Source organism: Anopheles moucheti, chromosome 2 (assembly GCF_943734755.1).
Source record: "Anopheles moucheti chromosome 2, idAnoMoucSN_F20_07, whole genome shotgun sequence".
In the NCBI taxonomy this organism is placed as follows: domain Eukaryota; kingdom Metazoa; phylum Arthropoda; class Insecta; order Diptera; family Culicidae; genus Anopheles; species Anopheles moucheti.
Window position 1 is genome coordinate 10,837,789 of NC_069140.1, and position 27,002 is coordinate 10,864,790.

Sequence of the window (27,002 nt, forward strand, 5' to 3'; positions counted from 1 at the left end):
AAACGGCAGCAGCATAAAATCGAAAAGTTCGTTACAAAACGGTTACGCGTCGGTTACGCTTACGTCGGGGGTTGGAAAATGGTGCAGCTGGCGTGTTGTGTGTTTTAGAGTGCCCGAATGCACCCCCTTCTACTAGGGTATGAAGGGAACGAACCAGTTTCTAACGGTCATTTGTTTTATTTTTCGTGTCCTCGGAAAGGACTCTTCGAAAGCTACTAACAACAAGTCATGATCGGTACTGCTTACTAACCTAGTCCCATGCGTTTCTTGATCTTCTTCAACACCTTCATCTTGTTCTTGATGGGTGAGAAGATTGTGTCGTTTTTCTTGCTCTGTTGCTGGTGCTGCTGATGTTGCTGGCACTCGACGATTGCGGCACCGGAACTGGTCACGTTCAGCACACCCATATAGAGGCCTATATAGTCCACCCCTTGGCGAGGCGGCACACAACTGGTACTAACTAGCGGAACGTTGTTACCTACCAGGAAACTCCACCGAACGTCACACACTATCGTTCCTTGTGGTAGGCCTTTTTTTTTATTGTGGCAAATCGGCAACCCAAAACAATGTCAATTATGCAGATCGTGTGCACATAATAATGCGATCCCTCTCACGTGAAAACTTCTCCAACACACACGCACAAAACTTTCACCCGTTTCCGTTCTCTGTGCTGAAAGTCTGTTGTGTGTTTTTTTATTATTTTGGTTTGTTCTTGTGCTTTATTTATGCTTTTTTACGCTCCACCAACACACGACTCACACACGCGCGCGCCCTCGAAAAAAAAACAACCGCCCAACACATAAAAAACAGAAAGGCCTAAATTTTTGGGGCTGGTAGCTCACCAACACCACTTGGGCGCGAGCACGAAATTATTGGCGGGCTGGGGGGGAGGGGCCGCCGTGGAGGTGAAGTTCGCGAAAATGCGAAATTGGCGATCGCGCGAAGAACGCAAACTTTGGTTTCTTCCCGGTCCCAGGGGGCTGCTGCTGCGTTGTCTCGCTTTCGCTTGCGCGTCCGTTAGTTATGCTTTTTCGCCACCCCTTTTCACCGAGCAGGGGCTCGATCGTACTCGTGTGCCCGCGCGTTTTAACCCGGCTCTTCTCGCGGGGACCGGAATTTCGCGATCGTCACTGATTTTTCCCACGGTTTCAAACTCCGCTCGCAACACCGATACGCGCGCACACACACACACACGCACACACCACCCTCCACGCTTTTCGCCTACCGCACAATGTTATGTGCCGCGCGCGTGTACTGGCTGGGCTCTCCGATCGCGCACGCGAAAGAGAGAGAGAGAGAACACGAACAGAAAAAAACACCACCCTACCAGGTAAAACTGAGGGGTGAAGTTAAGTTGTTTAGGCTTTGTTTTGTTACCACAGACACACACACACACACACACTGTTGATCTTTTTTTTTCGAAACGGATCGTACAGTATCCTTCAATCTGCAAGCTGACCGTATTTTGCTTGCTTTGATAAATAAAACTTAATGCACTTTTTCGTTCACACACAGAGCCAACTGTGATTGCTGACTGCGAAGCGCGATCGAAGGACGGATTGGGTTTTGTACGTGTTTGGACGCAAAGCAGGGTCCACGAGATACACGAAAGACGACCGTACCGGAGCACGGTGTGAGATGAAGTGACTGGCCCGATGAGCACGACTTGCGTATGTCGACTCGCCGGCCTCACGCGAAACATCGCTCTCTCACTCTCACTCACTCTCTCTCTCTCCTTCACTATGCTTCTCATCCTCTCTCTCTCTCTCGCCTGTTTTCTTTCTCGCTCGTTTTCACCCCATTCTATGCACATTTTATGAGATCTTCCCTTAAAAGCTTCTCTAACTGCTGGCGGGTGAGTCGGAAACACTGCCGCACCCGGCCATTGCTATCTCTTTTCCGCAATCCCAGGCGCGCTCGCTTTCGCGCACTCGGGCAGCATAAAACCGAGACCTGCATGCACGCACATCCCCCTGGTGCTCGATGCGCTTCGGGGGTTGCTACCAGCCCTTCACCCAGCGTCCCTTCTTCCCCTCAATGGTCACAGCGTCACACAGGCACACAGCGTTCCATCTGCTTGCTTTCATTATGCTCGCTGCGTGTGTGCTTACCTTTTTTTCCCTCTTACTGTCTACACACTCCTGTCGAAGGTGCGGTTGGTACGTGTATCGTAGGAGATCTCTTGCATCCCATTCCCTCCCAAAAAGAAAAAAAAAACAGTTCGGTTTTGTGTCTTTCTAAAATTGTTTTATGTCTTTTCTTTTCCTGTAATGCCTCGGTGCAGGTCTACAATACACCCCTATGGATCGTCTCACGCCCGGCCAATTGGGGATTCCCTCGTTAGATATCCCTCTTCCAGGGTGGGGAGGATATGGTAGGGTGGTAATAAGGTCTGGCCTTTTGCTAGTTACTCATTCTAAACAGCGAAACGCCAAAACACCACTCGCCACCCCCGCAAATCTTCGTTCCTTCTGCCCATTCGCACAGACTTGTCCCACTGACGATCGCGCTCGATCGTGATCGAAACTTCAAACCTGGAACTGTTCCTGGTTCACCCAGCTGGTTCTCCCAGCGGCAGTGAAAAGCCGCACCAAACCAACAGGCACTCCTTTCTCGCATGCGACCCTGCATACAGCGGGTTGTTGTGTGTCTGCCTGCTTTCTTTCTCCATCGGGCTTTCGATGATCTTTGCTGCTGCCGGGGTAAGTTCCCACGATTGGGTAGCATCTTTTGTTTGGGGCCGTGCCAAAAGAAACGCCACCGCGAAGCCGCTGCTAACGGTAACGATGCAGAATTTCCAGAACTCTGCCAGTGCATTTACTGCATGAAGATGAGTTTCTATCTTCATGGGGGGAACCTATTTGACCTTTTTTTGCTTTAATTGATTGCGGAAGATGCACATTAGACGACTACTCACCGGTGAGTGTTTGGAGAATTGCTACGGTATCGTTATCTTTGCTGTTACAAATTTCATTCCATGACTTTTCACATCGGACAACCTGTGGACCGCGAAGACCACCCAACAGATTTGATATCCCAAAAACAAACCCATTCAACCCATTAACAATCCTAACGTCTGATTCATCACCATCGCCGGCAGCCGGGTGAGGTGAACTCCGTAGGGAAAGATGTAATCTTTAATGTATCATTTTCCTCTACAAGAATCTTTCGTTTTTCTCACATCTGTCCGGCGCGACTAGACGTAACATACCGCACTGGTCCACCTCGTTGAGTCCAAGACCCTTGATATTCACTTAACCAACGACCCTAGCCGTACCGGGAGAGTCCGAGAGTACATGGTACCGAAAACTTAGCTACCAACGCTTGACCACTTACTGGAGGGATGATCGCCGGTTGTGTGTGTGTTTTTTTATCTCTTGCTGCTATTTCGGTTCAAAAAGCCGTGTGAACATCTCCAGATCATGTATTTTTCATGTTTCTCCCATAAGGTGAACCGAGCTTCGTGACCACATCCGTAGCCGGGTGGTAGCAGAAGACATCAACTTCCCTCCCTTGCATGTCTGCTCGCGGGAGGTGAGCTGTTTCTTAGATCTTTCCCCAAAACAAAAAAAAATTGAGTCGTTTTCCATGGCCCATTGGAGCAGCAGTTTCCCAGCGTCCAACTAACCTCGCGCGTAAACTAAACTCTGGTTTAGAGGATGTGTTAAACGAGAAACACACGAAAGAGAAGAGCAAATGCCAATGCAATGATGTGAACTGGTTGCGGAAGATGATCTGTAGGAAAAACAAAACAACTCTCCATACACAAACACACACACACAAGTTACTGCGCATCGTACACACTACCATTTGCAGGAAATGGAGGAAACTCGACCCTGAGAAAGTCTTTCATTTGATGGCGAATTGCCCAGGCCGCGATGGTGATGGGGGGTTTTTCTCGCTGCGGAAAAAGGTCTAAGGTGACTTTAGCCGGCGTGAACGTCCACGATCGAGCGATCGCACTAACCTAGATATTGGGCAGACAGGAAGATTTGTCTTCCCCGGTTCGGTTATGTTTTTCTCTCTAACCAACATCATCGGTGCTTAGTGCAAGATTTGCAGCACTTTAGCTAACCGGACGTGGCATTTAATCGATTGCTCAGCTTTCTTATAGGCAACTGTCTAGGTAGGGATGGGGGAGAGAATAAACGCTAATGGATCTCTCGTCTGTTTACGTTTTGCTCGACTTTCCAACACTACCACCATTCCACCGTCCCCCCTTTTGTTCCCTCCCGATAAGACACATCGATCTGATCGATTCTACGCGATCGAGTTGAACGGTTAGCTTCTCCAACAAGGCTGGCACCGCGAACCGTTTAGTGACTCATGCAACGGGATGCGATAAATCTTGTCTACCTGTTCCGAGCCGGCGGGTGATCCAGCCATCGCGCCAATCAGCAAGATCGTACGGTTTTAGATCAGATTTTACGAACCTCGAAATCGAAAGATGTTTCCTCGTTCCCATCGACACTCATCGATAGCAACCGGTGCGACATCTTCATCTAGCCACGTTGAGCCACGGGCTCGAAGAGAACGAAACACCATTTCCGATCGCTGTGGCAGTTATTTTTCCCACGCTAGGAAGAGTGCGAGGACCTCGTACGATTGCGTCAAGTTAAACGGTGTCTGCCGTGTGTCCTCTACCGATGAAAGAGGTGGTAATCGCACAAAAAAAAAACGTACACAACGTCGGCTGCACGGAGGCTACGTTTTGCGCAGCTTAAACGAAACCTTTTTGTCATAGGTAATGATGGAAAATTGACTCCATCATTCCATCGATTGATGAATGTGTGTCTCGGGACGGGAGAGAAGTTGCTAGCCATGACAGCAACAACAACGAGCAAAATGTCCAAGCGAGTGTTTAGTTTTTACCTATTTCTCACCGGAAAGGAAGCACTAAAAACAGAGCCCCCCACCCGGTTGAATGGATTGTTTATGTTGCCTGTCCGCAGGTCTCCTCAGGTTAGGTTTCTTTTGAGATAAAAAAAACGAACGATTAATGTTGCAATTAACTCTTCGACGGGGTAAATTATGGATAAATGCGTTTCAGTCCATTTGGGACCAAAGTGCAAAAGTGTATGAGAATTCTTCATGAATAAAGCTTAGTATTAGATTGGAATTTACTACAATATATTTATTTAAAGAAATTTCGCAATAATAATTAAGTTAATTTTGTTGACCAGTATTGTGCATAATGAATCTTCTGCAAAGAGTCATTCATATGAATCTTTCACGAGGAGTCATTCATATGAATCTGTAACGAAAAGTCAGTTATCTGCATCTTTAACAAAGAGTCATTCATATGCATCTTTAACGAAGAGTCATTCATATGAATCTTTAACGAAGAGTCATTCAAATCAGGAGTTCAAAGATTCATGAATCCTCCAAGATTTCATGATTCTGAGACTAGAGATTCAGATTCATTCATTCAGTTCAAAGATTCTGGAAGACGAGGAAGAGGAAAACCTCTAAATGAATCTACACGATGGGTTGTCTAGACAGTAAGTTCCTAGTCTAACTATTTGCCCAATAGCAAGCATGTGTCATGCTTGGTGTTATAAAAACGTCATAGGTCAATTTTTGCCACATAACTCGATGGGCAACTCCTTCTACGGGGAGTTGGAGATCACACTGAGATACGATTCGTGATTTTGGATGTTTTAAACTCCATTCGGCTAACCAATGTTTAATATTGCCTTCGTGTAACTGGAAAAGAAAAACAGTTTATTTTAAAAATTATCTACCGGAATCTAGCTTTAAAAGATCACATTAACTATCAGAGCAGTGTTAACCATGTTTATGGTGATGAGGCTCTAAATGATCATATACATAACAATTACCAAAGAATGTATACAAGCCCCCAAAACGTATTTCAACCCTGTTTAAATGTAGAACTGCATTAAACACCACACCTTTTCACACGTTTCGTGCCAGCAGGTTCCAGGCAAAGGTATCATCATGCATATCATTTCCACATCTGTACACGCAGGCCAACACGTTGCACCCGGTGCCTTACTTTGCTAACGGAACCTTCTTTTTCTATGATACTGCCGCCATGTATGCCGTGTGAGTGCTTTCCAATCAGACGGAGGTTTTTTTTATTTCGTGAACAAATATTGATTTTCCCATACCAACTGCATCGGCTGTCACGCTAAACTTAGAGGTGTGACATACCGAACAGGCAAACTACTGCGCGTACGCCTACATAAATTTTGGACACTTTTCCCGTCCCAAGCAAGCAAGACATTTGATCCACGCTCGGCCATCGGTGTGTGAGTGAATTTCTATCGCTCTGCGCGTAGATTTTAGTTTTATTAATGGTGGTGCGTGTTGGAAAACGGGTGATTTGAGAGAAATTAGACGGCTTTTAAGGTGGCGGTAAAAGTGATATCCCTCCTCGGGAAGACCCATGTTGAGGGCGATAATCACTCAAAAATCTCACGACATGGTTTCTCTTTCACGCTCTCGTACGATATCATCAACGGATGGCTAGGTTTGGGGCATTTTTATAGCTGTCATACAAGATCCAATGTCTAAACGTCCCTGCACAGGAATTGACACTTCCGATACGCAACTCAGGTGTGTGTCTGTTGAGAGATGCCGAAGATGCCTAAATGTAGCATCTTCACCTGGAGCCCACTTTCCCACGCGACCTCACCAAACGCGCACATGTTTGGGGAGCACAATATGTGCATACGAAGTTGTGGTATGTAAAACAAAATCAAACGGTCTTACATATGCGGGGACCGTGAGGGACCCATCATCACGAGTTCTTCCTGGAACGAACGTCACGTACGTTCCGGAATTCCATTCAACGCGCGGGAATTCCATGACAAACCCACGATACTCCAAACGATTCAGTGCAGGGGAGCATTGTGGGGACAGAGTGCAAGGCATCCTTCCTGTGCCCAGTAGCAGGGGATGGAAAAAAATATTCCCCTTTCTTCACACCTAAAGATGGGTGGTGGTCGATGGACACATAACTCTCCACCCGCAAGCAAGTAGGGGGGTTTAAGGGCCGTTGTCGCACAATGCTTCTCCTCGACGGGCGAATGGGTTTGTTCTTCGCCTTTCACATCAATACCACAATTTTCATACGCCCGCTAAATGTCGTGGTGCCCCCGATCATTTGCCGTGGGCTATGTTTGCAGACTAGCTAGCTCCATACCACCCACCTGAACGCCCGTTTTGTTGAATGTTTCCCCATCCTGTCTCTCATCCTACATTCAACTGTCTCCCTCGTCGACTCAATCATTATTCAATCGACCATCTCTAAATACCGTTTCGTCGAATGTTTTAATGTTGTTTTACGCGCCTGCCCTGTCCGCCGTGGTCCGCGATGAATGAAGTTGACGAGCCTACGATCATCTGTTTCACTCGCGATCGCCATCCAGCAGCGAGCTAGGGGATCCTCACACACACTCGCTCTCTCTCTCTCGTTTAGCAACTCACCCCCAAAAAGCATCGCGCGCATTTGTAAAGCGCTTTATTCACGAGATCAGTCTCTCTTGCTTTTATGTTGCCTTTTTTTGGCTTGTTTTGATTTGTTTCTTCATCCCCAAAACTAAATCCCAACCCCCAACACGACCGAACAACCAAACATCTGCACGAAAGGCAGGGGAATTGCGTTTTTAGCCAGATCTTTACCAGATCAGAATGTTGCGTACTGTAATAAACAGCGCGACTAACGCGCGAAACAAATACACCAATAAACAGGGTAAACCGCTGAAATGAGCATTGGATCCATGTACCGCTTCCAACGTTTTTTTTTTGGCGTCCAAAGTCCAATTGGGAGAGAGCAAAAAAAATCGAATCCTCCACGACGTTAATTCGAGAAAGCCAATCAATTAATAACGATTTCAAGATTGGGTGGTTGGTTTGGGTGGTTTTTTCATATGCTTTTCACCGTACCCTCCGTCTAGCATGAAGTTACCAACAATTTACTTTTGCTTTAAATGTTATTAGACTTTAACGCTTCATGGCAGCAGCAGCGACTTAATCCCCATGAATGGAATTGCGATCTTTGAACAATACGATCAACACAACGATCGTTCCAATTTCGCTCTATGTAGGTCTCTCTCTCTCTCTGTCCCTGATGAGCTACGTCTGGACATCTCTCGCTCGACGGACGCCAAACGTGACCTATGCGCGATGATTCATCCGCGCAATATCTCGCCACCATCATGAATGAGTTCCGCGGAGGATGCGAGTGGATGCAGGATAAGTTAACCCGTCGTTACAGGTTTTGTCTTGATCCAGAGAGCAAAATCAAGTTTCGTCGCGATCACCCGGAGAAAACGGTACATCACGGAAGAGCACGATGATCAACCTCCAAAGCGAAGCCAAGAATATCTTGCTTTAGAAATGACGCTATTCTTTGTTCTTCCGTTGGTTTTTTTTTGCAACGCATCTCGCGATCATATTTGAGTCAAGAGAAAATTATCTTAAAATGTACGATTTGTGCAAGGCAACACATTGTGCCTCAGATGTGATGTCATCTTTGAATTTTGCCCTCAAAGACTGTACAGAGTTGTGATAATGTTCTAAATCTCTTTTACTAGAAAGAACACCCAACTGTGTGAAAACAACCCACGATTCGTACCCAGACGACTATTAATGCCAATGCAGAACACGACATGACACAATGTTTAATGATTGAGTCATTATTGGTTCGCTTTCGGTTCGTTTATGTCTTTTAACTCTCCAGGGTTTGTCTCCGGTGCGATCGTAGCGATCATAAAATATGCTCTACGCGCAAGTGGTTTTGTTCTTTGCAGGATAAACACCCCCGTACGATCGTCGGATGCATTTTGGGAGGGGGTGGGACAAGATCATCCCTACCGGCCCAACCGTGACGACCTGCAACACTCATCAAAATATCATTCATGTCGGTCTCACGCGACATGCGAGAATGGTAGAATGGTAGCTAACGGAGAATGAATATCAAAAACGCCATCAAGACAGGGGAACCCCACAGTTCCGTGCCGATGCACCTTAGCAGCAGTGCAAACGCAAAAGCTGAGGTGTTGTGGCGCTGGTTTATTATTCTCCACGCTGCAGACCAAACGAAGCGTTCGCTCGAAATCGCTTTGTTCAAAATGAAAGTACACCGTCGTATCCCCAGACGTGGTAGGTGAGAATCGGCACTGGTGTTACCACATCACGCCTTCCGATACTGCTCCCCCCGGGTTTGGGTCGCTTTGCTTTCCCAGTTGCCTCTCCGGCACCTCCTCCACAAAAGATCCACTGTGGGAACCTCGACCTACCAATTCTAAGACGTCACCCGGGGGAAATATACTGCAATTGCGCGTCGATTGCGACTGCCGTGAGCCGTGGCCAGAAATTGTTTCCGCCGTCGCAAGGTCTCGTACGGTCACAACCAATCACACACACACACACACGTGCAGTTTAATGCCGAAGGGGGTGTTATGGATAACCGTAGGTGGAAACGGACTGCAACAACAAAAAAACGGACACCTTTAGCAATGTCTGAGGCCAGAATAGTGAACGAACATGTAAACACACTGGAATCCTGCTCCAAACGCCAGTTCTGTGTCTGTGTCTCGCTCTCTCTCTTCCTCCAACTTTACAAACGCCGTGTCTACCGTGGACGTGCGATGGATAAAATTATACCTTTCAACATTGCAAAACGGCAGAAGGCAGACGAAGGGGAAGACCCCGGCAGCAAAGGCCGAAGGGGGTGTAAGTGAGCCACCTAAACCACCACCCCCACACCAAAAGCATCCCCTTTTTTCCGTTACTGTCACTCCAAGCAGGCAACTGGGGAATGGAGGAAGGCCGACGCTTCGGGAAGACCTGACGGTAGCCTGGCACGAAGCCTCAACAACGAGGCTATGCATGGGAAAATATTTTAATGGACGAATCGTGGCAACCGTAGCGCAGCGTCACGAACGTCAGGAAGACGGAGGAAGTCTGCGTAAGCACATGATTGATTTTTCGTCCACTGTCTCCACACGCCTGGTTCACTGCTGCTTGGTTCATGATCCGACAGTTGTCGCATTTTATTTTCTACCCCGTTCGGTGGTGGAGTCGCCGAAAGACTAGCATTAAACTGGAGCCCCGTAACGAGGAGCTAGAGTGGTGGCAGTGTCCATGGAGACTTCTAACGACACACTAACTAAATCACTTTAAGCACACTAAACTGCGCTCTTCCTCGACCGTTTATCGCTCGCGGTTACGTTTTGCCGTCATGAGATAATGCTGTGATTGATTGTTTGAAAGATTCGCTCTTCTTTTGGATTAAGTTTACCTTTGTAAGATATTGATGTTTTGATAAATCGTACCAACTTTAGCTCAAGGTCTATTTAAAGTCGTTTGTTTCCCTTTCACTAGAATCTAAAGATCTGCAAAACCAGACAGTTCGTAGTGCTGCAAACGGAGCCTTCAATTGGGTTTCAACTTGGGCAACATCTTCCCACTATTACTAAACGATCGAGCACGAATAGTATTACTCTAGCAGTCTCTACTACTACGCTCACTTGAGGAGTAAAGCAGGCCGATCTCATTGCAATTCCGTCCCAACACGCTCTATTGCACCTCCAAAGTGAAATGTCCCAATGTGATGTTGGTGTCTTTGCTGCGCAGCCCCAACCACGCGGAGGCCCCTCACCGCGTCTTGAGGTTAGAGTGTTTGGGTGATGCACGTCACGATGACATCAAATTTACTGGAAAGGGTAAGCGCTCTTTCTCTCAAACTCCTTCCTTTCCCATCCACGCCAAAGCTCTGCCACAGTAAAGGTTCGAGGTGTACGCGTGTATTACGTAAGAGACGCCACGGTTCCCACGCGATTCGCATTGCGGTCGCTCCGAAATCCACCAAACACAGCACCCATGACACTTCCCAGACTTGCACCAACGGTTTCCACTGCTTTGCAGCATTTCGTGATGATGATGCCAATGGCGGTTCCACTAGCGTCGAATAATAAGTAACTCTAGCGACGGTGTACCAACCTCCCCCTCTCTATTGGGCCGTTCTCCTTCGAAGGTAGCATTTCTGGAAGTTCTTAAGACCCTCGAGCGTGACTTCGAGCGTGCACAGCACTCGGGAGGGGGTTTTTTAAAGCCTTCTCACCCGTTTTGATTGGTGAAATTGGTTTTCATTACCTGTCAATTAAGTTTCTCGGTCGTGTCGAAGGTCTTTGTCTTGGGCTGGGAGGGTTCGTGTGCATCTTTTTTTTCGGGCCTGGTAACATAGACCACCACCCCTTCCGTAGTGCACCCGATGCCACCAATAGCTGGAAGGTGCTCCATTAGATAACTACGGAGCCATCGCTTCGGCAGATTTGACAGTCCCTTGGTGGGAAGGAGGAACGCAAACGATTTGATTAATAATACCCGCACTGGCTGCTTCTAGTGCGGGAAGCCACATATTTGACAGCCGTGAACGATGGATGTGGCGATGAGGTGGATTGCGCCATGGATGGTCATCATACTGATCAACTTAATCGGTCGGATAATTAGCAATTAGGTCGTTCCAGCTCCAACTCTAGCGGGCCGTTTCGTGTTGGGAGGAATGGAACGGCGGACCATAACTTCCGTGATTCCGCCAGTACGAACGTAGCTTCGGCACGATCACGATGACGAGGAAAGTGCCGTGGGAACATTTAGGAAGCGTGATGATGGGTAGAATAAATCCAGTGTTTGCAAGATACGAAGCACCAGCACTACACCATGAGCAACCTTAGTTTCAACGCTTTTAATTTGGCAGTGAAGTTCGGCAGTTAGTGAGATGCGCTACTTTCACTCACCGAATGCTGGAAACCTGGAAACGTTAGGATGCTATTTTCGCAACACACATCTTCTTTCGCGTCCAGGTGCACGAGAGACTGCCGGCTCGTTAGTTATGGCTTGTTTTTTTTTTCGCTGTTGTTGTTGTTAGTCGATCTCAACCATAACCTCAACAACCTCCCACGACCTAGTTGGGGAAAGTGGCCGTATCACGAATTCGTTTTCGATTTGGGCCCACACGCTTGATCAATCAAATCTAAGCGAAACCCCGAATAGAAAGGGAACTGATTAGCTTCAACGCATCGTGCTGCCCTTTTTAAGGCTTTTCTCCCCATTTCAGGGTGGGAAATATAGCCAGCTCGATAGCTGATTAATGATGAACCACAAGCATGATTGGATGGAGAGACTTCCAACAACAGCAACACCACCTCTCGTTACAGCAGGACGCACACACACCGGAAACGGGGCTCGTTGAAAAGCTGCCATATTGCGTTGGAGCCTCCAAGATACATTTCTACCACCGTGTGTTACTTGAGCCAAACGTGGAAGAATGATAGTTTTCTGTTATTAATTTGCACGTAACACGGCAACAACTCGCCAGGCAAGCCGCGCTGGATATATTTGCATGCTAGGCAAAACAGCCTCGCGCGGCTAACCGGTATCCACACACCACCATCAACAACAACAGTAGCATGAAGCACGAAAAAAAAAAACACCATCACAAGAGATATCCTCACCTTAGCCGAGCTCTGTGTGGAGACTAAATATCGACGTCAAAATATAAATTATTTACCAGTTGGTTGGCTACCGCACCACCCGGTCCCGGTTAGTGAAACTAAAACCCCCAGGTCTAGCGTCAACACCGCGCGGGACGGATACATTACACTGCGCACCATGGCAATCCACCCAGCCGTGGGACAAATGGGGACAAGCGCGACCAAGCATTCCGAGCTCCACCAAGCACCTGTGTGTTGTGTGTGGAGTTTCGTTTACGTTACGCCGCACCGTATTGTAGGTCAAACCGGACCCCGAAAGAAGTTGCCGTCCACCAGGTGCCACAGGCATGCCGGACAAGTGCGCTTTTGCATGAATCATACGGAATGGAGTGCCGCGAAGCAACAGGGACTCACGGACTTCACTCAAGCCGTCACTGGTCACCAGTCTCTCCCTTTGGGTAGCCTCCGAGCGCCCATTCTCAACGAACTTCCCTTTTACGATCAACATCCTCTTCTGTGCGCCTGCGGTGAAGCGTACCAACATTCTACAAGCTACTTCGCGAGAGTTGCTGAGCTTTTCTAAGCACCACTTGGAGCGTCCGGTTCATGGTAGTTTTTGGCACGTGGTAATATCGTCCCGTGTGAAGTGCACTTGGGAGAGCGGGAGATGCGGTCAGCGACAGCGATTATTAATAACCAATCTCCACACTACATTAGACCGCGCAGCTAAGTGCCTCAATCGAAATAGCAATAGCGATAGTTGATTGGAATGTTGTTCTTGCCGTGTGCTAGCTCGGTGCCGGTACGTTGGCCCCTCGTTCGGTGTTTTCAGTGAGGAATTCGACGCAAATGCCACCAGACTGCCTGTCGATGGTCAATCCTACCCCCCTCCAGCTGCAGGTGTCCAACACCATTTCGGGAGTTGCTGCTTGAGCCGCTGGTTGAGTTGGAGTATTTGACATCTTTCCGTACGAAACTGCTCTCTCCACACAAGTGGGCAACGATCAAGCAGCACCGGAATGTCTACGAGCGGTACGAATTCCAGCACAGTGGGTAGATTCCAAGAATTCTATTCTTCCAACATCTATCCTCCTCGCAAAACAGCAATCAGCAGTAGAAATTTCATCCAACTCAGGTGACACTTTACGGTGCTACGGTGCTGATGGATGTAGCCGTCGCCAACACCAACTACAATGCACCGACCTGACGCAAGCAGAAAATCGATTGGACATCTTTTCAGGTTCATCAACTTGTGCAATGCGGACTGAGCGCAACCCCGTGTCGTTCGCATTGTGTATCGCCGCGTACGATCGACCGGCCCGGATGACCTGCGTCCTCGTTCCGTGTGTCGTGTGGCCAAAAAATTGCACACAAAAGAAGTGCATCTTTGAATACACAAAAGACGAACATTTTCTTCCAAGCTTTTCATTCCATTCGTTCAATTCTGTAAAAAAAAAATACGAGAGTAGAGATTTTTAAAAGCACCAAGATGTATAATACAAAACAACAACGTGAACACGATCGAGAAGAATACAGTTTTTGTTCTTCCTCTCTATCTCTCTCGCTTCTCGTCAAACTCCACACGTCATGTATAGCATTTACTTACCAACTGAACCGAGAATGATATCGGGAGATGTATTCCTTTTTGTATGTTTATCGGTACCTTCGGCCAAAGACCAAAAAAATGAGGGTCCCGGTGAGATTTCCTATTCCGGAGCATCAACTACTATTGAACGCCATCCCAATGCTGGAACACGTATCGTAAAGGATCGCGACCTTTCATGATCGGGCTCGCACCTTGAGCATTTTCCCATGGAATCTCGTCCCGATGGTAGTTCTTCTGTTTACATGTTCTGTTTTGATTCCCGGCCGTAGTGCATTGTTTCGTTCGTGCGTCCGTGCATTGTGGGAGAGGTGCATCCATCAGAGAAAAACCTTCCTACAATCGGTGCCAGGCGAATCATTAATATTTCGACCTATTTTTTCTTCCCCTTTCAAGGGTCCCCGTGACGGGAACGATTGCTCCCGAACGCTGTTTTTGCTTTTATGTTGGTCTGCACAGGGACAGGGAAAATGTCATCAAAAATACACAGCCAGGGGAACGAACACGGGAAGAATGTCATGAACAAATAATTTATAACTTCGTACCTGGAGTACGGAGGAAAACAGGCAAAGCGAGAGATGCAAGAGTTTTAGTTTAAGAAGATAATGAAATAAAAACGTTTTACAGTTTTTTTGTTAGTACGCTTTAATTAGCAGATTTTTTAAATAAACGCAACAGCTGCCACCGTAAGGAAGAGAAAAGGGGATTGCCTGAACGACTTGAAAGAATAAGGTAAAGAGATGCAACCCACACACGAAAATCCCATTTTCCCAGGATGTTAGGAATCTCCCACGCAACTTCCCGCTTCTTCATCTGGCGCTACGGGACCAATAGCAACGGTAATGCAAAATCATAAAACCAGCGCCGCCGCCGCCGCTCGCTGCTAAAACAAACTTTCCCAATTCCTTTATCCTGCCCGCACCATAAACACTAAACAAACTCGCCTGTGCAAGTCGAAGGTTGGTAAAAATCGACTTCGATAGGATCGCCAGGGTCAAAAGCAGAGCGAAAATGCAAATTCCACACATCTGGCACTATCCCGGAACGGGCATTTCCGGACGGTAGATTGATTTTCCCAGATGCCACCGAGAACGGTGGGAGGAATCCTTTTTGCGGTCGTTGGTGTGTGCGTCTGTGCTGGGCAATAAAACATCATCTCCTGCGACGGTGCCGATGGATGGTTTGAAACAAAGGCAATTACACATCCCGCTGTCAAAACACAACAAACCGTACAGCCGTACCAGCTCGGGCTCGGAATGATAATCTTCGGTTTATCCTGTTTTTCTAATTATCATGTCCCTTCTGTGTTCGAACAAAAACCCAAACCGATCGGTTTGCGATCGATGCTTTAACGCAACAAGACAGCTGCACGGTGCATCTCATTACCCACTAACTACGGCCACACCGCCCATCACAGAATGGTTTTGGGTTGTTCGATTCTTGGGACCGATCCTTCTAGGATGTAAATTACTCCCGTACCTTTTCGCTGCCAGATGTGTTAGGGCTTTTTCGTCTAACTTCTCACTTTTCGTTTTCGAAAAATTGCCCGTAATTGAAGGTGCTATCAGCATACCTTCCTTCCCCCAATATACCTGCAGTTCATCCCAGCACAGTGGGTTCCGTCGTCTCTCATTGACGGATCCGGTCCAGGTCCGGGCATGTGTGCAAAAGCAGCAGTGGTCAACAGACGTGCACAGCAAAAGGACGACCGGAAACCGGAATTTGGATGGTCATTGACGATCTTCGAATGCACACGCAAAAGGAATCCAAGGATGCGGAAGTAAGGCATCGGCGCAGCGTATCAGCAGGATGGTGAATGAAGCAAAGAAGGTTGAAAAAACGAAAACCGGAAAGCATAAAAAGATTGGGAAGAAACGGCAACCAACAGCAACAAAAAAAGTGAGCAAATGCTAACACCGATCTATCGACCTTTACTTCCGATCTTCGTCCACAGGAAGATCGTCTTTCTTCCGCTTTTTCTTGGCGGATGTTGGGAAATCCTTCTTCCTATACAGCAGCGAAAGGAAACAGACCCAAAATGGGCACATTACATTTGCTGTCTGGCAAGATATGAAGCGAAAGCTTAAAGAGAGAAAGAGAGACACACAGCAACAGGACCCATTTTACATCTGCGTGTTCACCCAATACTTTGCACACACAAATCCTGAAACCCGATGGAGAAAAAAGCGGAAATTTCCTCTTCCGCTTCGTGCGTTTAATTTGATTTCGAGAAACAGACGTCGCGCGTAGTATAAAGTGGAACTGACTGGGAAGCGCAAGCGAAAGAAAGGAAAGCACAAAAAAACACCAGATCGACTCGCAGCAACGGCAAGGAAAGGAAACGAAGGAAAAAGTCTCACAACTCGCACGGACTGAGAGAGGGTGGAAAACCATTATGCCAGATACCGGCAGTACGGAAAGGTCCTTTTTTTGTTGGGGGGGGGGGAGAGACCCGATCGCTCACACATTGCCAGATGTTGGTGTGAGGATCCGGGGATTGCCAGACCATTCCGATTGAGGACGATTTGATGCAGTGCCGTGTGTGATGGCATATACCCTGCATGTGTGCTGTGGCGTGGGAATGAGCTCGATTTAAAATTTCTAACTCACTAACCTTCGTCGGGTAAAGTGGAAGGCCCAGCAAGACAAAACTTTCATCACTTTGGGCAGCTAGCGGGAAAGCCGGATGCATAGGAAATTGGGTAAAAAAAAGTTAATGAACTGATTCGAGACGTGGAACAAATCCATGGACAGACAAGGTGCGTCCGGATGCAGTTCATCATACAAACATGAACCATATTTCTGGCTGGTAGAAAGTTGTGGGAAAATGGTAATCTGCAATGGTATATGATGTTACTAGACTAGAGTATTCTGCAAATCAAATTCTGACTAAATAATTCTGCAAATTTGCAATTCTGTGAATGCTTGAGTGAAAGTAATTCTTATGAACTAGAGCGAACCAGTTCGTTCTTTCTGAAGAACTGAACGAATGATACAGAACTTTCGATCTTTTGTCTCTCATACCTTATCTCGTTCATATAGTTCGCTCAACATACTATTCCAGGTCGGTCACTAAATGCTCCTACATTCGAAGGCTTGATCGTATAACCTTTCGTTCCAGATCGATCCACCCACGTTGCACCACTTTCCAGCTACGTTACGGGCAGTTCAACCTGCGTTACAAGCCGTTCCTAGTGCGTCATTCCACTTACTTCATAGATCGTTTAATTATTATTGCATTTACCACATAATTCACCTGACCTGTCTATATGGATATTTCAGACTGCGGACTATTTGCTAACTGCTGTAACGTAATTTGACGTTCGTTCGTTCACTTAAATTAACTGATCACACAGTACAGGTTTAGTTCTTGAGACACATCTCCAACTCGCATATGATTCGAACAATTGATAGTTCCTTCCTTTTAACAGCTCCTCGCAAACTGCCTCTTCCATTATTCAGGAAACCCATTCGCCCATGGACAACTCCACTAAACTGGCGAAATTAATGGCCACAGTACGGCACCACCGGACATTGCGTCCCAGAATTGGTTTCAAATTAATTATCCAACTACACACACACACACACAGCGCCCGTTTGAGCTAGTTTTGGTTGTATTTTGCGGTACACGCGCGCGTTTGTGCTTTAATTAAACGCGAATTAATTAATTTCTACACTAGGGCAATGTGCGCGAGCGCAAACCAATTAGCTTTCACTTGGTTAACCAAAAGGGGAGGGAAAACAACCAAAAGCACCTCTACATGTGGTCACGAAAATCCGATTGCCCACGGAAAAGTGGTTCACGGAGTAAACGCACCGCGCCCTATGTGGTGCTTCGCTCGTGGCATGCAAATGGATTGATTTGGTTCGAAAATGTACCCCCGGTGTATTCGAATCGTGCCGTTTGTAAAGACAATTATGAGGTGCAAGACGAAAGCCAGAGACAATTCATTGGGTTGATGGGTTAGAGCAAATCACTGAAACGTGAGATCAGCATTTCAATTTCAATGTATTAAAGTACACATTGTATTGAAAGATATTGATGCTCCTAAAAGGTCGGAGTTGCGCGCTGGTTCCCACAGTGATCATAAAAATGGATTACGATTTTTTTCTTACTATTTAAGTCGTTTTTTACTACTACTACTCTACTAGTCTTAAAAAATGCCATCCATCAGGTAGAAGATGCAACTCCTCCACGACGATCAAGGATTTGTGCGAATTTGGAAAAACTCCGTAATGAAACGCAAACTCTGTCTTCATCTTAAAATCCTTCAAGGAATCCAACAGAGTCTTACAAAATCGCACAACAAAGCCCAATTGAACTGCAACGCAAGAAATGATGAGAACGATTCGTACGGGCCCAAAACCTAGCTCGTTTTCAAATGAAACGAACTGCAGCGCACTATTGAGGCGAACCTGAAAACCACTTTTCCCTAAATCATACCCGTGCATACGCCAGGAACAGCTGCTTTTTGGGATTTCCTTTTGATGAAAATATTCTCCCTTTCGATCGCTTTCCAAACATGGCAAGGATCTGAATCTTAAGCGTACTGCTTCTTGTGAAGGTTCGTCCATCAACAAACGATCCTGCCGGAACAGCGCAGCCCTGGCGTAAAACTGGCGTGCGACCGATACCAATCAATTCGCTCGAAAAGCAAAAAGGATTCCCCCAAGGCGCAGCGACTGACTGAGCTTCAGTACCCAACCGTAAGGTCCTTTCTGCGAAATGAAACTTCGCTCGGCTGTAAGGCATATGCGCCCGCTTCCCTTGCGGGATTGATGCACGAAGGACCAAGCAAAAGCGGGCGGCTAAAGGACGAGGCCACTAGGAGACCGAGAGTGAGTTGGAAGGGAAATAAAACTGATAGCAGCCGGTGGTGGCAGCAGGCCAGTGAAGAAAAGCATCAAGAAAAGAAAAAAAACTCCAAGCCACAATTATACTCTGGGCCCCGGTCCGGTGCCACGCGACCTCCGACCAATCAGGGGCGAGCATTTCGGACCCGGTCGCACTTATGCCGTGTCCCGGGGATCTCTCGGTCTGTCTAAACGACATCCCACGGCAAGAGGATCACGATCTACAACAGAAAAAAAAGAGGAAAAATTGTTGAAGAACGCTTTAGAAAAGCAATCCGCTTTAGAGTGCGTGTGCGCGCAGATGTTTTACATACACGGTTTCCTCATTCTTCCTTTGATTCCTTTCTGGGCCCCATGGTTCGATGGGATAGAGAAGAGGGAAAAAAATACGATTGATGCCTGAGGATGGATGATAACCTGAAGCCACGCAGTGCAGTTGCTGTGGTTCCTTTCAGTTGGATCAGGCTCGTCTCGTCCTTGCTTGTGAAACAGCTGGACCCGAGCGCTGCGAGCAGACAAACAGAAGGGAAAATGAAAAAAAAAACACAAAATAAAGCCGAATCAGAAATAAAAGGAAAGAACGCAAAAAAGCACCTTGCGCCTCGTAAGTCAATGTTGCTGATCGTCAATAGCGGTGACGGGGACGATCCTGGGGCCGGCTGCTGCGCGTCAAGATCCCTATATACGATCGTCATTAACGGGACACCGATGGGCGCACGCCTCTCATCAGACTTATTTTTCGTGTCGTTTTTTTTTTTCGCCTCTTCGTTCGTTCGGTTCATCTTGTGCGCTTCTTATGATTTTATGTTGCTCCGCTTCTGAAGTACCGGCGACACGCGCCATGTGCAATTTCTTTTACCACCACCAACACCAGCCGTCAACATCAACCACCGAGCTGTATCGGAACTCAGTAAACAGCGTCATATTAAAAATGCCCGACAAAAAAAAGGACTCCGCAACATAACCAAACAACAACAAAAAAACGAACGATACAGACTTAAGCAACCCGCGCAGGGTCGTTTGCCGCCTGATGGGGAGGCTCCGGTTCCGGTGTCGAACAGCTGCCGAAAAAGGCGCGTGTGTGCAAACATTAACCCCAAACAGAAAGCAGCGAAACGGGTGCCAGGCGACGATGATATGCCAATCGTGCGTCAAGCTGCGCCTCTGCCGTTACAGTAAACTTTTTTTTCGGTGTGTATAAATGTTTATAGTTTACGCTTTTTTCTCTCTCTCTCTCTCCGCCCGTCAAATCGATGGCGATCGTAACCATGATGATCGTTTAGCACCGGGCAACCCTCGGACCGCTTTGCACCGGGCTGCTCTGATAACGATGTGACAAGGTGTACCGTCGTGGCGTGTGAGACTTGCGCATACAAAACTAGCGTAACGTCTGCAGCAGGCATATGAACGCGACCCACATCTATCTACCATCATCGGGTGGTGTGTATAAACAGCGCTTTTTTATTTCTTTATGACAACATTTTAATGCATCATTTTCCCTTAAAGTTAGGTCTCTTTCTTCGTCTATTTATATTTGAACAAATATACTACTTGGCGTTTTCAGTATGTCCCCCAGACCGGCAACATGATATCAGTGGAAACAAAACTACAGGAAAATAAAACACGACGCAAACCACCCCCTTTCCGAACGACTGGTAAACATCTTTCCAGCTTTTCCGCTTCATCGTCCCAAAAAGAAGACAAACTATCCACACAGGGAGAAGAGTTTATATTTATATTTACACCACACCCTACGTGTGACTCCCAAGACTTATGCACACACTCCCCTATTTTGCGCTGTTTCGCGACCGCAGTTAAACGATCTATTTTTGGGGTGAAGGGGACACATTTATGAACACAAATAAGGTAGAAACTTCCGAGAAGCGTTAATCACATCGTACATTCCCGAGCATCATTGGGAGAGATTGTAATTAATGTGTGGCTGCTTGGGTGTGGTAAAAATAGTAACGAAGGGGTGAATTTAACACGAACATAGCATTGGGTACATAATTATTGCGTTGTCTGTATTACGCTGCTAGCAAACAGAACCATACGAGGAGTTTTGTATTAATAACAAGGAATCACATTAAGGTTAGGATCGCCTTCTTGCCCGGCAATCATGTTCAGATGTCCAACATTAATGTTTTTCACCTTCAAGGTCCGAATTGAAATTAAGATGAAATTTGATGTCCGATTGGAATTAAGGTAATAGATTCCTACAAAGTTTGTCAATAAATACATTATTTGGCAGGCGAAATGCACATTTGCTCAAACAAAGTAGTGCACGTTCGTTACTACCGACACTGTCAATGGGGAGATCTGTATCATCTGTATAAAGAACACGAGGACTCCACGATCTTGTGGCCTGATCTAGTTTCGTGAAAATATTCATTTTTTTTCCTGGAGTGATACGAATCCAAATTGGTCAGTTTCTCAAACAAACGACGCACCAGAACTAAGGCATATCGAAAACTACTGGAAGAATCCCGAAGCATCCTAAAGAGGTCAAATCTTAAGCAGACATGAAGTAAAAATCAGTGTAACCACAAATTAAGCTGCAGTCAAATTAAAGTTTTTTTAAATGAATTTGCCAAAAGCTTACTCAAGGGCTATAATTTATAACCTTGACATTTTGAAAGGGAACGGTTCACTATTTGTTTTTTCTACAGTCTTTCAACAGTGATGCAATTTGATGTGGAATACCCTTCATGTTGATTGATTGGGTTCGGTTTTTACGAAGTCATTTACGACGATGAGACTAGTCGAGGCACAGTGAATCCAAGCATTATTCAGTCATCTCTACATCTCTATGAAGTATAGGAACATCACCTGTACGCATTGAAGATCAGTAATACTAATATTAATTTGGTTCTAATCTCTTCACAACTCAAGCCGATCACAGCTACAATTTTCCAACATAGATCATAGATGTCGTATAAGTCATCGACACAAGAACAAATTTGAGCCAAGTCCTTCCCTTTTTAATGCCGAACCCTTAAAATATAGAAACAAGAGATCCAAGACTTACTCATTAACTTAATTTAGCCACCTATTACTGAAAGATTACAAAAATTTCCGAAAGTGCAATAATTATTGTTCTGAATACCCTTGCTAACTGAACAACATAAAGATCCAGATGGTCCCTTCAAGCGCTCTACCAACAAAAGATCTTCCAAATATTTTCAACACCTTGCCAACCAAAACCGCCAATTGATGTCCGCAAAAAAGGGGTTGATCTTTTAATGTGCTTCGTCACAATGCATGCACGGTTCGGTCTACTAAACCTGAATCTGTACTAAAATGCCAACAGATGGATCGACAATAGCGCCGTCAGACCAATAGCCCAACAATGCCCAACCAAAATGACACATGCTGCCACAATTCGAGGATCGCCAGAAAACGATCATGGCAGTCATTTCCGCGTGCCGCGCTGAGTGATGGATTTCCTTTTCACCAAAGGCAATGGCACATCTGAATGCTGCTTTTCCACCAGACAGCACCAGCAAAACCCATCGTGTGGAGCATCGCATGCAACGAACGAGGACCATATGCCGCGGTCGAGGGTGTTTTGCTGTTTGTACTGCCACGTAGCAACATCAGCCAGGGACTCAGAGAGCAGTTTACCACCAGTCGCTCGCATCAAGATCAATCAACAGTATTTGCGGTTTTGCTTATGCGTACGCTGTGCAGCTTTTCTTTTCTGTGCGTCGAGCTCAATTTACTTTGCAAAGATCTTATCCCCGGAGCACACATCTTCCAGGCACTACGGAGGATAAGGGTGCCAGGGGAGGATGCCTGAGGTGCGGTCCCAAAAGAAGGAAAAAGGCATCGAGCGAAAGAGCATTAAAGTGAAGCCTGGCGCACGCCAGAAGGTGTCAGAGGTACATCGTTTGGGCTTTTGGTTCGTCTTCCTTGCTTCATGTTCGTATCCATCTGCTCCTACCGATGCTTGACGGTCTAGGATTTCAGGACGATTCTTACTCAGATGCACAGATACAGTTCCAAAGACATCTTGCGGGATGTCATGTATGGCATTTGCGAGATATGAGTCGTTGACAATGAGCGACAATTAGAAACGGACTCTAGGAGGCCGTGCTTTTCACTTTGGTATTACGCGTATCGAAGTAACCTTCAGTTTTGTAAGTTGCATGAAATAAAGTAGTTGGCATAAGAGTAATATACAACACGGGAGATATCATATATCAGCTTCTAAATGTTACAAAACCCTATATGAAACGATAACGATTGAATATCTGTTATAGAAGAAATGCAAACTAATCTTATTTCCACTCAAATATCTTATCCTACGAATTGCAATATCCTCACGCTTTAGTCGTACCGATCTTCCGTGGAAAGATCTTCTTAATGTTCTTCCCTTTGCATCACTGGCGCAAATGGCACGCTTAAATAACGCAAAGAAGGGCAAACTCTAACGAAAAGAAGAAACCGCACGCGTGCATGATGTCGAGAGAATCATGCCATCTTCAGAAGACGGCCGCCCAAGACCCATAGCATGAAAGTGCACATATGCTGCGTCCCAAATTTCCGATCCCGTGTACCATTCGGATGCTGCCGATCTTCCGATCTATGTTAAAACAGTGCACACCGCCGCCTTGAAACGCAAAAGCAACGAAACGCACAATGACAAAAGAAGCGTCGACGACGTGCTCAATATGCCGCTCGGTGTCAAAGCTGTGAAACCCGGATCCCTAATGCAGCTACCGAAAAAAAAAACCCCGGCAAACACGGCAACATCAACGGCGTGCCTTCCTTTATTCTTCCTTTCGTTTCCTTCTCTCGTTCGGCCACGGTGAAAACCGTGGCGAATTGCATTATGCTTTCTGGAGGGCAAATACAACACAACGAGAGCGAGCGCGGGCACGACAACGAGGAAACGACCCACCGGCACTGAAACGCACCAGCTGCAGGCACGAGTGCTTCCGCCGGTACGCGTGCCATCGGTTACGCCTGAATCCATTTCCATATGCTGCATCGCCGAACGATGATGAGCCGCGGCATGTGACCCGCCAACGTTGGCTGCTCTCTTCCGAGTGTCGTTTAGGCAAGACAGTTTTAGGTCAGCGCACTCGAAGGTTCACTCCATTCCACACATAGGGGGACTTTTGAAGGGCACGGTAGAATAAAACAAGTACGCGCAAAAGCCCACCCAAAGGGACAGCATTTTCGACAGTGTCTCGTTGCGTATATGGGCCGTTGCGTTCGGGGGTATTTTTAACGCACACCGAACATCACGGTCACGTTCGAACTAAACGCTGCCTAAAACTCCGGAACGGTGCTTCCGGGCCCACGTGCCACCGAGCATCCCCCGGCAAGCCACCCGTTCCGTTGACCTTTGTTTCCAGTGTGTTCTTCAGAACAGAACCCCAAAAAACCGAACGCATCAACGCTGCTTTACAAGGTTCCGCGCTTAGCAGTGCAACGAATGGAACCTGCTACGGGTCTCGCTTCCGCTGAGATATTCCCGACCCAGACGAGATTCTAACATCATCACCACCACCAACCCAGTTGGTTGATTTCTATTATGAGTTTCATTGTTGGTGCCCTCAAGTGCAATTACCCATTCATAAACGCTCATTCATTCGCGATCACCCAACCGCGGATATGGCGCATCGGAGCGCGGTGACGCGGCACGCTTTTCCTATATGTTCTGAATACCACGGAACCCTCTCTCTTCAGTGCGGTCGGTGGTACTGTACGGTGTTGACCGAACAATTACGTAAGCACGTGTTTCGTCGTAAGTAGCACCCCTGCTCCTGCTGCCACTCCCATCTCCCAAACATATTGGCCACCGAGTTGAAGTGCGACTCACTAGTTTATGCCCTTTCCGGTCGGGTGAGTACTTCAGGCACGCACCCGCTCGAGTTAAACCAGCCTTGGCAAGGGCTTCTAGTTTGCTTGTTACGTTAGGTCCACCGGAAGCGTCTCAGTGCGCGAATTATACTACCGGCACGCGCACTTGTCCATGTAGTCTCATATCTTCCTTAAAAAAACGTCAAACCCAGCACCCTTTCTTATCCGCGTGTGTGCATTTGACTGGGTGGCGCGATGTTGTTTAACTACAAAGAAAAAAAATCATAAATATGCACGCGTCCGTAGCAAGAACCCCCCCGGACAACAACATCAATGCGAGAGCACAAAAAAGGCACATTTTACGCCACCATTGATAGCGAAAAACGCGAACGCATCAGGCGATCGTCACCCAAAACTTAACGCAGCAGATGTTGCTAACAAGCAAAAAATGCGCGGCGTGTGGTGATGACGCTTCTGTCGCATATTCTTTGCATCTCTCCAACAAAGCAAAATCCGCACGGGGTAATAAATGCAGCTGCCCGTGTTTTGAGTCCCATGTGATGGAATGTTTTGCATTGCGCTACAATGTGGTGTTGATGCGAGATGGAAATACTTTCATTTCCTCTTGAAACTCTCTAAAATTAAAACAAAAAAACAGAAAAACGTTATTTTAGACACTTTGAAGATGGATCGATTGTTTGAAACTAATGATGGATACGCGTCTGGAAATGTAAAAAACTCATTAAAACGCTTCCCCACCCTGTCAACTTCAACTAGCAGTACGATCTTCATTTGCGCTGCATTCGAGTTTGTGTACAGTTCCCAAAGAAAAGATGTAAAACGTGTGCCCCCAAGAGACTAACACCAGCGATATTAACAGCTGCTACTGTCCCCACGAAGTAACGTACGGATCGCTGAACCCTAAACCATGCACACAGCTCCCTCTACACTCTTGCCAAACGGGTGTCCCGCCAAGGCCTTGGACGGGCCAGGGACAAAGAAAACTCTCCACCCCAGTCATCGTGTGTGTCGTCGTTTACGTGAAAAGTGCAACAGCAAGGAGGCATATACAACAACAAAAAAACAACTGCGTGAAAACAGACGCTGCACTTGGCCGGCCTGTGGGGCGTTGTGATGGATGGAAATGATGAACACACTGTACAAAGTCAAGCCGACTTACGTGAAGCGCATGTTTTGTAGCCAAATAGTGAGAGGGGGGTCTGGTCCTGTTTTTTTTTTGCGATCGCCCAGACCACTCCGTTGGCATGGACGGTGGAAGCCAACAAAGAAACAAAAAAAGATCTACCACCAGTAACCTTAAAATAAACAACAGTTTTGCTAGGGAGCAAATGTGCAAGATGGCCTCCACCGAATGGCGGGCTCTGGTCTAGCGAGCAACAACAAAATAACCAGTGCCAGAATATTATCCACAAAGCATTCTTCCTTTTTGCTGCGCCTGTTGGGCTGGCGTATTAAATTCATCTGCAAACCCCACCACACCAGGAGCATCTTTCTTTTCCCCAAAAGCAAAAACAAAATTTTTAGTCACGGTCGCTGGGAAAAAAAACCATCCCACAAATCGCGATCGTGTTTTGGGAAGCGCACCCGATTAGCGGCACGATGTGTACGGATGTAAAATTAGATTTCTCCGTTTCGTTTGATTGGAATTTCTTACGATCGATAGCGGGAAAACGTGTGGCCAGCGAGATGATGCCAGAGCTCGGGGCTCGTAGATACGTTTTTGGCGGGGGAAATTGCTTCCATCAAAGAATTCCACGCCGGAGCACAGTTGAAGGGCGGCATCTGATTGAGATTTCTATCGGAAGGTGGTAATGTAATATACGCACGTGTATTTACATTTGACCGGCTAATATCTTACGATCAATGCTAATGTGTGCATCTAAATCATTTGCTTCAGAAAAGCAGCTGCCAAAAATAGCGATTTGGGTTTTTGATGGAAGGAAATTAAGAACCTTTCCTGCTTGTGTGGAGAACAAAAACATACCATTTCAAGATTATGGGATCGCCTAAGAGCTAACCTATCCTAGTTCGCCTGTGTTGACGAATGTCTCACTCTCCTAATCCGAACAAAATACGGAGGCGTGAAAAACAACACCGCACGCGTCATCCTTCGCTGAAAATGGTTGGAAATGCAACAGCACCAGCCCTTCGTCCTTTCTTCCAAAGAATAACACATTGGTCCAGTCGGTACGGAACACTCATTTCCAATTCAAAACTGCCATCCTCGTCCTCATCTCTTGCGCGGATCA

At 46.7% G+C, this 27,002-nt stretch overlaps 1 protein-coding gene across 2 annotated transcripts in view; it reads right to left on the reverse strand.

Annotated features, from left to right (window-relative positions):
* LOC128296858 (protein neuralized) overlaps positions 1–27,002 on the reverse strand; it is a 35,173-nt gene that overhangs the window by 4,994 nt on the left and 3,177 nt on the right. The window contains exon 2 of one of the 2 annotated variants that reach the window (XM_053032366.1): positions 251–678. The exons of the other annotated variant lie outside the window; for it this stretch is intronic. Within the exon in view, the coding sequence (XP_052888326.1) occupies positions 251–407 (157 nt within the window). The 5' untranslated portion in view covers positions 408–678. The remainder of the gene's footprint in view (positions 1–250; positions 679–27,002) is intronic. 2 annotated transcript variants of the gene reach the window in all.